Source organism: Vidua chalybeata, chromosome 8 (assembly GCF_026979565.1).
Source record: "Vidua chalybeata isolate OUT-0048 chromosome 8, bVidCha1 merged haplotype, whole genome shotgun sequence".
In the NCBI taxonomy this organism is placed as follows: domain Eukaryota; kingdom Metazoa; phylum Chordata; class Aves; order Passeriformes; family Viduidae; genus Vidua; species Vidua chalybeata.
The window spans coordinates 31441374-31454815 of NC_071537.1; the positions used below are offsets into that span (position 1 = coordinate 31441374).

Here is a 13442-nt window from a genome sequence, read left to right on the forward strand (position 1 = left end):
AAAGAATTAGACTAAAAATATATTTTAAAACCCCACTGGAACACACCCCACCAAAAACTCAAAACTCCTTTTCTGTCATGAAATAAAGCATCAAACCATCTTGAGAGTTCAAAGGCACAGCAGAAATCTGAACTTGGTTTTCTGCACCAAACCACCACAGGATTTATCCAATATACCATCCAGAACACCAAAAAACAAAATTATCTACACTTCCCAAGGTATTTTACAACTCATCCTCCATTTTTTTTCCCAAATGGCAGATCAGACCAAAAACCTACTATATTCTGGCTGTTTAAAGTGTGTTTAAATCACACTTTGAGTGATTGAAACCCTGAGATCCACTTAAAAATTAATTCCATTAAAGGTATGAAATTAAGATGTAAATAAAACAGAACTTAATTTATCATAATATACCACAGCATTTTGATCAAATGTTTGCAGAAAGATGATGCTGAAATGTCTTTCCACACCACTTTAAACCCAATTTCTAACAGCAGCAGCCTAGGACATAATGAGATCTGTTACCAGTTCTGTGGTCATCTTCAGAGCAATTGACCACCAAAGCCTGTGTTTTACTTCAGGCAGAATTGTGTTCAGCAGCTCTGAAAACTGGACAGAAATGAGTTTGGACCTGGGTCACATTCCTCTCAGAACCCTCCGCCAATTCCATATGGATAGCTGTTCCCACAGGAAAATCCTCTTTAGGATCATTTGAGGAACAGACCCAGCCCAGTGTCAGCCCCACCAGGAGGGGAAGGAACGGCTGCTTTGGAAGCTCCTGGCTGCCCTCAGTGGGCCTGGAGCCATTCCCACATTCCCGAGCAGCAGCAGGATGGTGCCCGGTGTATCCCACGGGTGTTTGGGGTGGCCAGGCCGTGGGACCAGGGCAGGGGCTCTCCAACTGCCTTGGATGTGGAACTGGAACCTGCAACTGCCAGAACGGCTGATGGATCCCCGGCAGGTGAGTGGGCAAGGGGCAGCTCTCCCTGCGCTGGGCCCAGAGGGGGGCCTGCGCCGTCCCACGGGGAACAGTTCCCTTTGGGAACAATGGGGCATTCCCAGGAGGCTGTTCTGGAGCCCGCAGCAGCTTTGGTGCTGGCCATGGGGAAAGGCCTGGCAGGGGACAGGGGGCTTCTGGCCATGCCAGGGCACACCCACATCTGCTGCTGTCACCGTCAGGCTGGAGGCTGTGGGCACTAATGGGGGAGCGGCTCTCATTCCACCACTGCACTGGCTGGAGCAGGTATTGCTGGGAACAACTATGGCAATGGAACTGCAGAACAGTTTGCCCCAACAGTTGCCTTGGTGACAGAACCCCCTGAGAGGTGTTTGTCCCAAGCAACCCCCAGGCTCCCCAGGCACCATGGCAGGTACAGCAGCAGTGTCCTGCTCCTCCTAGGACTCCTGCCCTCCAGGTACCCCCAGGTGGCTCTGCCTGCCAGTATCTCACTCCATCACCCCTCTCTGCTTCCCTCAACAGCAAGGTTCCCTCTCCAGGTGACAGTGGTGAAGGTGCCTGGCGTGAGCTTCCCTTCCCTGGGAGCTGCCTGGGATCTGCCGTCTGTCCCCAGGCTGCCACTGTCCTCTGGGCCTGTCCAGCTCCACAGTGGCTCCCACCAGCTGGTCCCAGTCACCACCAGGCAGGGAGGCCCAGGGGCCCTGGGGCAGCTGGTGCATCTTCCCCCTGTGGTGCATCTTCCCCAGCTGGTACAGCTGCCCCTCGGGGCTGCTGTCTGTCCCCCTGCCTATGGCTGGGTACAGCAGGTGGTGATGGGGACACTGCTGCCCCAGCAGCCAAGAGCTGTGGTCCAGGAAGAGGCCCTTTACCCCTTAGGCTCTAGTATGTTCCACATCCACCATCAACCTGCCCTGGCTCTACCAGCTGGCACAACTACGATGGAGCCCAAAGGTAAGTTTTGGGTGGTGGCAAAGCCCACCCCTCAGCAGACAAGCTGAGGAAAGCTTCAATCTCTTGTGGTTCCATTTTCAGAAGTGGTGACAACAGATCTGCCTGGAGAGGGACCTGCTGCCACCACAGAGGCCATTCCTGAGCAGGCAGGGGACAGCACCAACACCCATCTGTTTGCCTGGCTTGACACCACGGTGAGCGAGGACACCAACCTCAACAGCCCCAACAGCCCCACCTTGGACGCTCTCCTGGAAGAACTCTCTGAGTACCTGGAGGACAGTGGCTGCCTTGACAAGCAAGCAGAGTTGGCACAGCAAGCGGACAATGAGGACGCCATCTTGGCCGCCAATGTCCCCAGCTTGACAGCTGAGGACCTCGATGAGCTCCTTGAATTCTGTGAATGCCTGCTGGAAGATGACCATCCCAAGGAGCCGATTGTGGAGGCACAGCAAAGGAACGGCCAGGACGCCATCCCTGCCATCCCCAACCTGACCCCTTCTGCCAGTGCACTCACTGCTTCCCAGCCTCACCCACCCCACATGGCCCAGATGGAGGAGGAGGCACTGCAGAGGCAGCCATCCAGTGTCATCACTATCCGTGTGAACCCCAAAGCAAGAGAGCTGGCAGCAGCCAGGCCAAGAGCTCTGCACCAGCCAGTACCCCCACGAGCTAAGAGACCTTCCCGCAGGAGCATGGCCCGGCCAGAGAGAAAAAGACGACAGCGGTGACAGCAGCACCCAGGCCAGGAGACACGTTGAGCCAGTGACCTGCATTCAGACCCCCAGCCCCTGCCCTCTCCCACACTCCTCATTCCTATTTAGTCATTAAAGACTTGTTTTGCAGCTCATTTGTCTGCCAGGGGTCATATTCACAGTGGGAGGGGGGTGATGCCTAAGGGCAGCCTCTGCCAGGCTGGGCTGGGGATGATGACCAAGAGGATAGCTATGGGGACATCACATCTGTGGGGGAATTGGTCAGAGTCCTCAGAGCACCAAGCAGCAGGACCAGCACCACGGAGTCACCAGGAGAAGGGAGTGCAGTGATGGGCACATGCTGAGCTGCCCACTTTGTTTGGCTGCCAGAGGACAGGGAAAAAGGGACCTGCCTCAGGCAGGGAAACCTTTCCTTGGCAGGGAGTAGATGAGATGGAACACTGTGGGATGGTTCTGTTGGGGATGTTGAAATGCCCCAAGTGCTGCCATAGGGATTTCTCATTTGCCACAGGGCAATTTTTCATCTCTAAAGGGACCAACCCTCTCTGCAGGGCATCCTGGCTGGCTCTGTCAGCTCTGTCCCCCTCAGCCAGCTCTCCACATTTTCTGTATTGGGCAGGATTTTCTGTGGTACAGAATATCCCTCCAGCCAGTTCAGGTCAGCTGTCTCAGCCATGCTCCCTCTCCCAGCCTCTTTAGGACATAGCTCCCTTTGATGGGGTCTCTGTAAGGGGTATTCAAGGCCAGGCTGGATGGGGCTTGGAGCAGCCTGGTCTGGTTGAAGATATCCCTGCCATGGCAGAGGGGTTGGAATGAGGTGACCTTTAAGGTCCCTTCTATCCCAAACCATTCTGGGTTATTTAGTAGGCAGGGTGAGAGAGAGAACAGCTCGAGACAGTTTCAGAAAGTAAATCTTCCACTGGCCTATGTTCTGTCACCCCATTTTGCTAAAAACAAGAAATCCAAATTAAAGGAAGATGCCAAGCAGGCAAGAATCATTTGCTGTAGCCAAAGGAAACTGAATCTGGCTTAAAATAACTGTTTCAAAAAGTTGGCTATCTGCTATACTTCAGAGACAGGTAGAAGGAGTACAGACAAGGACAAACTGTATTCCTACCACTGGATAAATCCAGATGTTGCTTAGAGTTGTTACTGAGGTGGATGTTGATTCATTAAGTTTAAGTAAATAAATAATGTTTCTTGTAATAGGAACACAAAATAATTATATTGCTACTGAGAAGAACGAAAAGCTACTGCTATTTTAGTTGGAAGGGACCTGCAAGTGGTCATTTAGTCCAGCTTGACCTGGCCTGGCCAATTCAAGTTCAAGTATGTTCTTAAGGCATTATCCAAATACCTCATGCATGCTGATGGAAAACAGACTTTTCTTCAAGGAGGAGAAAATGTTCTTCTTGCATTGACCATTGCCCTCTTCCTCAGCTCCTTCTATTATGACATTCTAAAACACAAGAAGAAGGATTCTGAGTCCCTCTCCCAAAGATGAAATTTGTTCTTGTAGTGACTGGGAGGAAACACATGTTAGAGTGAGGGAAAATAAGGTAGGAATCTGTCTAAACTAAATGCTGTAATAATCACTCTTCTCCCAAAAGGTGGGGACAATTCCAAGCTCATACCAGACAACTAATTATCTTTTTAAGTCATCACATTTATAACAGAAATCAACTATCCACAAAGACTACACGGTCTTTAAACAGCAGCACGCTGCTGAAAAAGACCATGAGCCTCAGGTATCACGTTTGCTCTCTAGCTGGGCATTCTGCTTTCTTCTAATTTACCTTTTTGCAAGCAAGTTCCTAAGGCAACCACAGTCACTGCTGCAAAGCACCTGGATGATCCCCCACCCAGAAAGCCTACATTCCAAGAGGCTTACAGGCCACAGGATTTACAGATCCAACATCCACAGCAAACTAGTTCTGATGTATAGTTTTCAAAGGAATTGCTAGGAATTTGTCTTGCAATGCAGCAGTGAGAAAAAATTCTCTTGCAAATGTGCATCTATGATTGGATAGCATATGCTGGAAAAGCACCCATATTTCCTTAGAATATCAGCACCAAAATTTATATATTTTAACAAGAACTCAGGCTGCATGATCAAAAATTCAGAACCGCTCTGTGAAATTAAGGATCAAGTACAGCATACCACTCTCTAGGGCCCCACTTGCAAGTTCTTTATTGTTAAAATTGATTTTTCTTTTTTTTTATTTTTGAGTTAACAGACAAACCCTGAGCCTCTGCACCAGACCATCCCAGGAACTGTCCCTGGCCTTTGCAGGAGCTCACCTGAAGTGAGTCCAGAGGCAACCTGCAGCTGCCCACTAAGCAAAGTACAGCTGGAATGCCATTTCACATGGTGACATACTTTGTTCTGAGTTTTAATCAATGGGTTAAGGTATGATGTACAATTAATTTAAAAAAAAACAGGCCCCAAGAGATAAGCTTAGACCTGAAATGAATTTCTGACCAATAAAACAGTCTCAGATCTAAAACAGTCCTTTCAGAACAGAGATACTGTAAAGGGTTTCTAAAAATTTTTAGACCTGTGCATAAAAGCACATTTTTCCCATCATAATAGCACTAAAAGATCTAGAGCGAGTTTACACACTATAGGAACACTGCTCTCCCTCTCAGGAATGACACACATGGCATCTTTTTCAACCTGCCTTGTCGCTTCCCTTCTCCCAAAACCACAAATCACTTATCAAAACATAGCTATGTCCCCAAAGTGCATGTCCCAAACACACAATGACATCTATTTCACTACTCTGTTGCTTTCCATGTAGAAAGCATCCAGATATTTTTAGAGGTTTATACTGCCTCTGATGAGAATTTTAGAGGTTTTTATCCTCTAAAATCCTTTTATCTGATGATATTTTTAGAGGTTTACACTGCCTCTTATGTCTTAGAATCTTTCCTAATGAAAGGAAAAAAAAAAAAAGACCAAAAAAAGTGTCTTTTAGAGAAATTTTGGGTGTGCAAATGCCAGCTGGCTATGATGAACATCAGCCCCTACAGCACTGACAAGACCAGAGAATTTCAAGTGGAACTCAAAGAATCCAAAGTTTCCTTATGAAACAGAAGAAACAGTAGCTGCAAAAAACAGTGAATGAAAACACCTTCTGAAAGCTGTGCACATTCTATAGACTTTTATTAAATATATCTCTGAATGACCCCAGTGGACCAGATGTGCTACACTGAGCATCAGGACCCTGAGAAAACACCATCCCTCCTTTTTTTTTTATTTGCCATTCCAGCTGTCCTTCCTGCTCCCCAGCAGCACAGAAATGCCGTCTATCAGGCATAAAAGAAAATGTGATATGTGATGAAACATTAACACACAGTGCAGATGCCTCCAAAGGTTTCTATTTCTATTAACATCTGATTGCTCACTCTTACATAAAATCTTACAATAATGAAAATATTCATTTTCCATTGTTTTTGTCTAGTTTCATCACAACCATTCTTACTGCCATTTTTGGGGAGGAAAGACAGATTCTGTTCCCAAGTGCATTTGTCTCATCCCTAATAAAATTCAATCCTGTCTTCATTAAAATTACACAAGTGTATAGGAGGTCAAGACACAGTGAGCTCCAATTGTTTCCTAAATTAAAACTAATTTTCCAGTTATTGTTCAAAATAAATTATACAGAAGTATAATCAAAGTTAATTGAAGAATACTGCATGGTTTGAGCTCATTAAAATCCCCACAAATGCCAACAGGAAACATACTGTTTGGTACTTTCAGGAAAACAGTGACTTTTTACCTTGCAAAACGCTATTAATCCATGTGAAAATTCCTCAAGGTTAAATTAGTAACAGTCACAGCCACTTCTATGGCCTGTGGAACCTTGGTCACAAGCCAGGTCACCAGGAGCTGTAGCATTCAGAGCTGTGAGACCTCACATGTGGGTCACACCAACATAGGAAGCCCCCTGAGCACCACCCACAACAGTTCCCCACGACCACCTGCAAAACAAGAACTTCTAGTTCCAAAGGAGCTCATTGGCAAGGCAAGCAAAATATTAAAGTGGGGATTTTCAACTGCAAACCTACCTAAACCCTCAAAATTTCTTCCTTTGTTACCTTCCCTTCAAATACTCTGTATCATGGCAATGAACTACATTTGGCCTGAATTTGTAGCAGTTTAATTTCCTATGATGTTGCCTGTGAGACTAAACACACCACTCACCTCCCTGACACCACTTACCTACCAGTTATGTAAAGGTGGTGACCTCAGAGACAACAAGGAAGTCCTCCAAAATCAGCTTCCAGAAAACGGAACGCAGGTTTGGCATTCCATGTATTTCACCACTGACTTTCTCACCACTTACAGGATGATCCCAGTACTCCCAAAAGGAGCATGGAGAGCACAGTCACGGAGTATCAACACTGTCCTCTGTTCACGCTTCCTTTTGTAATGCAGATATGAACCAGTGAGCCGTGATCTGACCACAAGCTATTGTTTAAGCATTATTGCACCTCCTTCAATCTGGGCTTTTGGAGATGATGAATGTTTTCAGAGAGTTTTAAACATCAGCACCGATTTCCAGCAGGCCCACATGGCTCTGGAGTGTTGCACATTGAGCAGAACAATCCCAGTCAAAAGCTCAGGAGGAGTCACAGCCAAAGGAAAGCTCAGGATGGCCCCACCTCACCCAAGTTCTTACAGCTTTACCAGATCCTGGCTTGCTGCAGGTGCTCCCATTCAGTGCTTATTCAAAATACAATAAGGTTTCACAATACAGGGACCAGAGCTCACCTGTAGTGACACATCATAACTGAAGATTGATTCAACCTGATTTCTGAATCCTAAAACTGCCACTTTCCAAAACAGCATACCTGAATATAAAAGGAAAACTAAAAGTATAAACAAAAAAAATGTGGGTTTTTTTTTTTTACAAATATCAAAGTCAAGAAACTTTGACTTTGAGCACTGTCTCTCTGCAAAGCTTGTTCTAGAAGAATCCTTTTCATAGTAAATATGTCATATATAAAACATTGCTTTTGCTGAAAAGCCAATATTTCAAGCCTCTTACCCCCTGCAGTTACCTCCAGCAGTATAATTAATACTTAATCATGGCTGTGGTCTTCATAGGCAATGACACCTATGAGATAAAAATAAATTATCCAGTCTCTCTTTCTACATGAAAGAAAATTCCAGATTATTAGGAATAATTCTGTTCTTCAAAATTATTAGGAATTTGACTAACTACACTGAACCCAAATACAGATATTTGCAAAACTGGGCCTCCATTTGTATTGATTTTCCTTCATCCACAGGGAATTAAGCCAAGGAAGCAAGCCTGTAAAGTCTGCTTTATGGAACACAGGAAATAAATATGTAATTAAAAGAGAATCAGGTATTCCATACAGCACCAGTTGTCACTGTCAGTTCTGTTACTCAGTACAAGCCATATCGATTAACTGCCTTTTACAAACATCTCCAAATTAACATCAAAATTAGCTCATTTCACCAACTTGCAGGAAAAAAGGAGCTCTTTGCTTATCCTGCAGTTTAAGAACTGCCACAGAACACCCAAATATGGAAGATACTTGGAAGCAAAGTGCTTCCTGAACCAAATGGCTGCAGTGGCACAGGGTACAACGTGGCATCAGTGCAAACCCAGAACTGCCTGGCAAGGGAAGGCTTGAATCAGGTGCAGGATTTCCCCTCCTCTGCAGCCTCACGAGTCTCTGTCAAGGGTATTCCACCTGTCCCAAGCCTGAAGGAAGACTTGCTTTGTGGGGAACACCAATGTTACCCCACTGGCCACATCTGTCTGGAGAAATAACTCTGCTCACCAGGATTTCTGTTCCTTGGTGCTGAAACAGCACACCAGATTTCCTTATGAGAGGGCATAGATGACACAATTTCCAACTGATGAAGGGCAAAGGATACCAAGAAAAATTACTGACCACCACAGTGAAGAAAACTGACGCTCACTTGATGACAGAGTTCAGTTTGCAGCAGGCAGTGGGTCAGAAAAAGAAGAGAAATGAGATCTTTAATAGCTCACCAGGAGCTCACCAAAGAGAAATTGGCATACTACTGAAATATTAGTCAAAAAAAAAAAAAAAAAAACCTGGGAAAAGAACCTCTTAGAAATGCTTTGCAGTGTAATTTGGTCTCACAGCAGTGAATTTAAAAGTAAGTGTTTGTTATATGAAAGTGCATGATTTCTGAATTCAAGTGAAAGCCTTTTCTCTACAGTACCTCTTTAATCCTTTTCAGTTTCCATAATTCTCTGCCATACCTAGCAGTATTTCTCTCAAGTCCTGATGAAACTCAGATAATGCTCTAATGTCTTATCACAGAGCCTGCTGCATAAGGCCATATGAAATATTCTGCATTTCAGGAGTATCTTGACAGCAGACCAAAGTACTTTTCTAAGGCCATTTAAATTAAAATTATCATGGCTGATAATTCTGAGGCTGAAATACTACAGGGATACATGAGGAAAATCTTCAGTTCCATAGCAATTAACTGTATATTGCATTAAATCCTACAAACCAAGTCATGATTACTTTTCACAGGAAAATAATGCCAGCCAAGAGCAAAAACAGTGAATTCAAGGACTTGTTTTTGTGATACTTAAGGTTCTTATTCTTAAAAAAAAAAAAAAAAAGTTGGTTGTAGCTTTTTTTCAAATCAATTCTACTTATGAAATCAGAATAATTTATCCATAGAACAAGAAAACAGACAGGTTAGCCTGATCACAATGGGACTTGTAGAATTCTATGTTGTTCAACAAGTGCCCAGATACACCTGGGCCTTTTTAATGCCTTTCCCCCTTTATCCAAAATACAGAAAAATCAAATGAATGCACAACAGCTTCACACCAGTCATTGCACTGAATTTCGTCTAGGTGTCATGTAGTATTTCAAAGATTTTTTAAAAGTCAGCAAGCTCATATCCTTCTAGCAAGCTTTATTACTAGAGATTTATAGTTGTTTAAATTTTAAAAAGAGAGATTTCTTCTACAGCTAATAAATCAATTTTGATTCAGCACAAAACAAGTTCAAATGCTCATTCTTCAAAAGCATTTTGGCAGCTATTAGTAAGAACATGTATGTTAATTCCAGTACTTATTCTTTATAAATAATGTTCTAATTTATGCTGAGTTTGCCTTTGAAATATTCTATAGATTCTTGTACCATAAAATCTTTTTTAATTAGTAAGAGAGTAACTATCAGGCCTAATTTTCTTCCTGTGTTTGTTTGTTTTGCTTTGGGGTTCATTTTTTCCCTTGGTTTTCTTTTTTTGAATTGCTGTTGAAAACTAACACAGTACCTGTCTTTCATCAGTCTGTCACTTCTTTGAGTTTTACAGTATTTTTTTAACAGTACAAAAGCTAAATTATTTTACTGATTAGTGTTCATAGATTCATGTTTCTAGTTTCATCAATAAATCCATGTTTTGTAAGTCTTCAAATATTTACACATTTTATTTCTCCCAGTACTTTAAAGACCCTTTTGTTTTGTTAAGTCTTTTTTTTAATGGAAAACAGATGTGTAAAAGATCTATATCTTAAATTACTACATAGTATCTCAAATATTCTGCAAGAATATTAATTGCACCTCTCTCCTGAGCTCTCACATTAACAACCTGTTTCCCTGAGCAGTGTGACAGTGTAAAATGACAGATAAAGACCTTATCCTCTGTAAAGTTTCTGACTAGCATTAACCCAAGAAAACTTGATGTGGAATGTAAAGTATATAGCATCAATCCTAAAAAAAAAAAACCATGAAATATTAAAAAGTTCATCTTCTATTGTAGAGAGATAGTTCTAATAAAAAACAGGAAAAACATTTGCAGTTGGTAGCAAAGATATTCCTTTCTATCTTCAGCTGCCTTCCATTTCCTCATTGATCAGACACTGTGCCAGCAAAGACAAAGAAAAAATGGCATATTTAACACCAAAATATCATTGTGCCATTCAAGTTTAGGTGCTGCATTGGCTACAAAACCCCGTGAGTGTTTGCTTCAGGGGTGCTGCTTGGTCAGTAGGGGATGAGTTTTCATGGAATGCCTTTACTTCCTTCCACATCTGCAGCACTGTGGAAAACAGCCCCTTCTGTTGCAGGTAGCCTTCATCAGCTCTTGCCCTGCAGCAGCCTTTGCATTTCTGCTGTCCAAGCAGCGCACAGCAGCTCAGAACCACCTGCTTTTTCCAGATAAACAGGTGAGTGCAAGCTCACCTCCCACTTGCTCCTGGCTGCAGCCTCCTGGCAGCCCTGACTGGAGGCAAAGGCACTGGGCACAGTTCAGAGCTGGGTTTGCCACCATCCGTCAGGCCAACCTGCATGGGGCCGTGCCCATGCTCTGGGGACAGACAGCCTCTTCCACTGCAACACTGACAAACTAAACCCAAACACAATTGTCCCCTGAGCCCCTTCTCACTCCCACCAAGGTGTCTCCACCATCACCTCCAGTTACAGCAGCTGGGTGGAAAACACGTCTGTGTTCCTCCTACTGCCTTTCCCAGCCTCTGCTCCTGCTCCTCATCTCCTCAGAGGTGCAATCAAGCAGACCATTTCACTTGAAAGTCCTTCGACTCTTCCCCAGAGACCTCCCTTCTGAATTTCAGCCCGATCCTTCCTGGCCTGCATAATCCCTCCCTTCCACAGGCAGTGACTGTATACCAGATCAGCCTGATGGAGCCCCTAGGCTGACCCCAGCAAGGTAAGGAAATAACAGAGAGGCTTATTCCCCTTCCTCCCACCTGTGACCCACTGCAAGCTTTACAGAAACCCAGGGAGGAACAGGCAGGCACTTGAATTGTTAAATAAAACAGCTCATCTGCTTTCATTAAAACCACCAAGATCAATACATATTGCCTGGACAAACTGAAGCAACGTGGATGAGGCTCCTTTTAGCTCTATGCATATAAAAGCCCTAAAGAAATATGATGTTTTTTGTCAAGTTAACTGTAAAAATTCATTGATTCAAGTGGGAAATAGCATTGCTGAAGGACACTTTACCCCACCTGTTCCCACTGCTATGCACTACACAGGCCTGTATTCAACTCAAGGAGACCTTACAATACTACAGATCAGTCATTAATTTCTAAAGAATTATATAGGAGCATTCTGAGCAGATGGAAATTTGGGGGGTTAAGCAGGTACAGATTTGTGGAGTTAACTTGTGACCCCCATTCAGATCAATGAAAATTTCCCACTACTTAAAATGAGAAACTGCTTCATGCATAGGATCTGTGACTTTGGATCTTTCCATCTGCAGCATATCTTGCTATTTACTACTCTTGTTTTGTCTGTGCTGAACTGAGAATTGATGCAGTTGGCACATTGGGAAGCAACAGTACCAGGAGAAGAGCTCACAGGAAAATAAACTTATTCATTCTACCTCCTCAGAAGTATGAGAAAACTACTGAATGAAGACACAGATTTGCCCAAGGTGGCCTTTCTTTCCTCCCTAGTACTTGGATTATGGCCACTTATTCTCACACAGGATGCATTTGTATGTACAGGACCTGCTGTGATGTGTTTGTATTTCAAGCTGGGAGTCAAATATTCTACCTCCACAGCATATCCACATGATATGCTGATTTCTTGAGCCACAGATTAACTGTGACAGAGAACTGGGGAGCCGGAAACTTTCAGATGCCTCCCTTGGCCTCCTCCTGACCTCAGCATAGCCCATTCTTACAACTGAGAGAAAATAATTCCTATCTCCTTGTCAATTCCACTAAAAATTAGTAGGTAACTGCATAAAAAGAAGGAACAAGACTGACTAAAATTGAACCTTGCTAACCAAATTAAGTTTTGAACTAAAGCCACAGCCAACTAATGAATTAACTGTAACACGGACTGGAGTTTGCATTTGATCAAATCAACAGGCAATGAATAAAATGGAAATTCTAAGGGCCCTGGCATTTGAAAACACCTGCTGCAGAAAATAATGGAGCTCATTCCTCTGAGGCAAAAGCCAGCTCTTTCAGGCTGTGACAGCACTGAGGCCACTGCTCCCCTTATACTGTTTGGATTTGGAGCTAGCAGGGCTTAAGGCTCCTCTGATGCAGACACAGCTAACGTACGGTGACACAGGATGATTTGCAACAAAATATTTTCTGCCAATCTACGCAAATACCTTCCCTTCAGCTTCAGAAAAAGCTTTATATAAACAATGAATGATTGTAGAATCCCATAACACTTTAGGTTGGAAAGGACCTTAAAGCCTATCCAGTCCCACCCCCTGCCATGAGCACAAACACCTTCTATCCCAGGCTGCTCCAAGCCCAGGCCAACCTGGCCTTGGACACTTCCAGAGATCCAGGGGCAGCCACAGCTGGGCAGCCTGTGCCAGGGCCTCACTGTTCTCCCTGAGGAGCCATTAAAAGGACAAGAGAAGGTAATTTGGAAAGAAAGGTGAGCTCTCAGTCTTGTACCATTCCTAGAGCGCCAAAGGCAGAGGCCAGCTCAGGTAACCAGGTGATACCACTGTAATTAAGAACCTTTATCCTCATGAACCTCTTCAGACCTCAGATAATCAGGGCTGTGTGCTTTGTAGAAGAGGAAGCCACTGTCCCTCTTGGCATGAGAGATGGAGCTTTGCTTTCCTTGGGGAACAATTAATTTTGCTCCTTCTTTAAACTTCCCTCTCTCCATAGGAAATGGGAGTTTATGAAGACCTGTCTCCCTAGTTTAGAAGATGGAATGGCTTCCAAGCCCAGAAAACCATGGAAGAGAATTTCAGAGATAGAATATCAATATCCCTCCTGTGGAAAGCCAACACAGTGCTGGTAACTAAGCTCCTTGTGTCCTGTGACTGAGCTTTGGACTTA

The 13442-nt window shown here is 44.0% G+C and overlaps 1 protein-coding gene and 1 long non-coding RNA gene across 4 annotated transcripts in view; one reads left to right on the plus strand and one right to left on the minus strand.

Moving 5' to 3' along the window:
- Positions 1 to 13442, minus strand: part of LOC128791632 (uncharacterized) — a 100208-nt gene that overhangs the window by 49400 nt on the left and 37366 nt on the right. The window lies entirely within an intron of this gene.
- On the plus strand, positions 1349 to 2756 carry LOC128791631 (uncharacterized). Of its 2 annotated transcripts, none has more exons than XM_053949425.1 (3): positions 1349 to 1370; positions 1481 to 1909; positions 1991 to 2756. In XM_053949425.1, the coding sequence occupies exons 1-3, from the start codon at positions 1364 to 1366 to the stop codon at positions 2635 to 2637; spliced, it is 1083 nt and encodes a 360-aa protein (XP_053805400.1). In that variant the 5' UTR covers positions 1349 to 1363; the 3' UTR covers positions 2638 to 2756. The 2 variants fall into 2 exon arrangements, with proteins under 2 accessions (XP_053805400.1, XP_053805401.1); XM_053949426.1 differs by having other exon boundaries at positions 1994 to 2756.